The sequence below is a fragment of the Scylla paramamosain genome, chromosome 34 (genome assembly GCF_035594125.1).
Source record: "Scylla paramamosain isolate STU-SP2022 chromosome 34, ASM3559412v1, whole genome shotgun sequence".
In the NCBI taxonomy this organism is placed as follows: Eukaryota; Metazoa; Arthropoda; class Malacostraca; order Decapoda; family Portunidae; genus Scylla; species Scylla paramamosain.
In genome coordinates, this window is record NC_087184.1 from 12,380,016 (window position 1) to 12,382,719 (window position 2,704).

The 2,704-nt window shown below is 41.6% G+C and overlaps 1 protein-coding gene across 1 annotated transcript in view; it reads left to right on the forward strand.

Annotated features, from left to right (window-relative positions):
• Positions 1–1,802: 1,802 nt before the first annotated feature.
• LOC135090191 (probable 4-coumarate--CoA ligase 1) overlaps positions 1,803–2,704 on the forward strand; it is a 33,034-nt gene continuing 32,132 nt past the window's right edge. The window contains exon 1 of the mRNA XM_063986642.1: positions 1,803–2,306. Coding sequence (XP_063842712.1) covers positions 2,076–2,306 — 231 coding nt within the window. The 5' untranslated portion in view covers positions 1,803–2,075. The remainder of the gene's footprint in view (positions 2,307–2,704) is intronic.

Sequence of the window (2,704 nt, forward strand, 5' to 3'; positions counted from 1 at the left end):
GTTAAACTTATTTTATTTTTATTCTTAATTCTTAATTGGATTTTACTCCTGAAAAACTAACAGCTATTTTATCTTCTAGTGTTCTCTTACAATGCTCACAAGCAAAATGAGGTGTCCAGGTCTTGTTTTGGTCCCCAACTGGCACAGCAAAACATGTTTTGTAAGCTTCACACATTTCTCCAGATGCTGTCACAGAGATCTTTGCTCTTGTCTTGATGGATTGACCATATATGTAGCAGAACGGATCTGGAGAATGATTGCAGCCTCTTGATGCCATTTCACTTCTTGTAATGAATCTTCTCTGGCAGCCAAAACAGAACTGATTGGTGGTCTGCAAGCCCCTACTTTTATATTGTCAAGCAGTACTCTATAATATTCTTAGTCTTTCTAGAATGTGTTCCAGAATGTTCTCAATCTTTCTATAATATTTTTGAACATACTTTAGAATATTCTGAATCATTCTAGGTAATTCTTGTAGATTCTAGAAAATTCTTGATACTTCTACATATTTCTACTGTATTCTAGAAAGTTCTAGAATATTTTGGAAATGTTTACATTGAATAGAATGTTCTAAAATGATCTAGAAACTTCTAAGTGTCTGGTACAACATTCTCTCTCTCTCTCTCTCTCTCTCTCTCTCTCTCTCTCTCTCTCTCTCTCTCTCTCTCTCTCTCTCTCTCTCTCACTAATTCTGCTGAGATTATAAACCAAAACGAGTTCCAACATGCTAAAATGGAAATGAATGTAGTTGTCAACAGTGTTCTCATGATTCTAGTGATCGTTCAACAAACATTCTGCACTAGATAAAGAAAAAAAATCAATAAGCAAATTAAAAATAAATGAATAAAAATAAAGAAATAAAGAAATGAATAACAAATAAATATAAACAAATACATAAGAAAATTAAATTTTTCCCTGTGGCCTTTGAAAACAACCTTAAGAGAGAACGCTGTTTCCAAATCAGCTTCTGCACCACGTACTCCTGTGTATAATAAACGAGGACAGCGTCCATCATCAAAATAAAGTACTGCGTCATGTGTTCCTGGATGGACCTACTGACCCTGCAGACTAAGGGAACATCACCTTTAAGTTGTACGCGCGATTCTTCCTTCCTTCTCTTTAACCTTCACCCACCGCGCCATCCAATGCATCACAACACAATCCGCACATTGCAGTTGGCTCAGTTTTGCACTTCTCGTTTTCTTCGCCTTGTTAGAATATTTATCACACGCCTTGACATTTCCCTCATAATGCCAGTCTCACAAAACTTGGGGATGCAGGACGTTATATTGAGAGAGGACTTACAACGAAATACTTTTATACAAGGACTATTTTCAAGGGCCACGGGTAACTACAGAAGTTTTCGTGGGTCTCTTTCCCATTGACGATGCAGAATCCTTGTTAAACTGTCAGCAGAACCAATAAAGTATCCTTGAAATCCCCCCTTTCTTGCCTCCCAACAACTTCCACTGCAGCCTGATGAACTATTGCTACCATCATGAAAATATCATTGGAAATCCCATCAGCATTTAGACTAGAGCTCGTAAATCATTACTATATTCATGAAGGCATCCTTGCAAATTTCTCAATAATTTTACACGTTAAATTATCATAATTTTACCCTATTGAAGCCATGCCTCGCAACAGATTAGCGTCTAGTAAAAATAGGTTAGGTAGATAAGACTCCGGAGTATTTGAGCTTATAAATTATCACTAGAATCATGAAAACATCTTTGCAAATCCCTCAACAACTTTCATTAGAGCTGTCAAACTATCACAAGAACCGGTGAAATCCCTTTGAAACCCAATAACTTTGACTAGACTTGCGCCTGTTAGAGGCAATTTAGACAAGACGCAGGAGTAACTGAGTACGTGGTTGAGAGGGTCTTGCTACTGGTACACCGGCACACGCGTCCTATTCTACTGTGCTATTGACGCGTGCTGGGAGCTTCAAGATCCTAAGGGCGAGGAGTGACTAGCGCGTGTGTGCGGCGTGGCGTCTCCCGCTGGCCACCCGCCTCACACAGCTTCCCCAGTTCAGTCCACTCCCCAGTGTTCCCCTGGCAGTCACTGCGATGGGTGTATCGCGTTTTCTCTCCGCCGTGCGTCTCCCCGTCCTGCCTCGCTTGGCCCAATCAAAGCCCCCTCCCCACGTCCTGCCTCGGGTGCTGCGTCCCCTCGCCTCCTCCAGGAACTACTGCTCTGGGGTGGTCAGGTCTCCCTTTGACGATATCGAGATCCCTGAAGTGAGCCTCTCGCAATATGTATTCGAGGCCCAGGAACCTTACGCGGGCAAACCTGCTATGGTGAGTGAAGTACTCCTGTCCTTCCTCCCCCACACGTGTCAGGATCATACTCGCACCGCTTTCACCCATTCGTTTCTCTTCCTGAATGATTGAGCTGACAGTCTGACTCCATTGGCTTCCCCTCAAGCTTAATGGAATGCCGAGTTACGAGTTTAGAAGGTAATCTGAGTGTTGTATCTTAATAAAACGGTCTGGTGATAGGACATGCACCTCGTCAATCTTGATAAAATGTTATGGTGAAAGTTGACAGTAATTTAATTTGACTTATAGCACATCTGCTACGGCACCTCCGCAACTATAATGAAACGTTGTAGTGCAAATTTATAGTATCATTTCGGAACGAACCACTGACAGCAAAAGAGTTAAGTGAATAGCTTCAAACATTTCCCGGCCAGTAG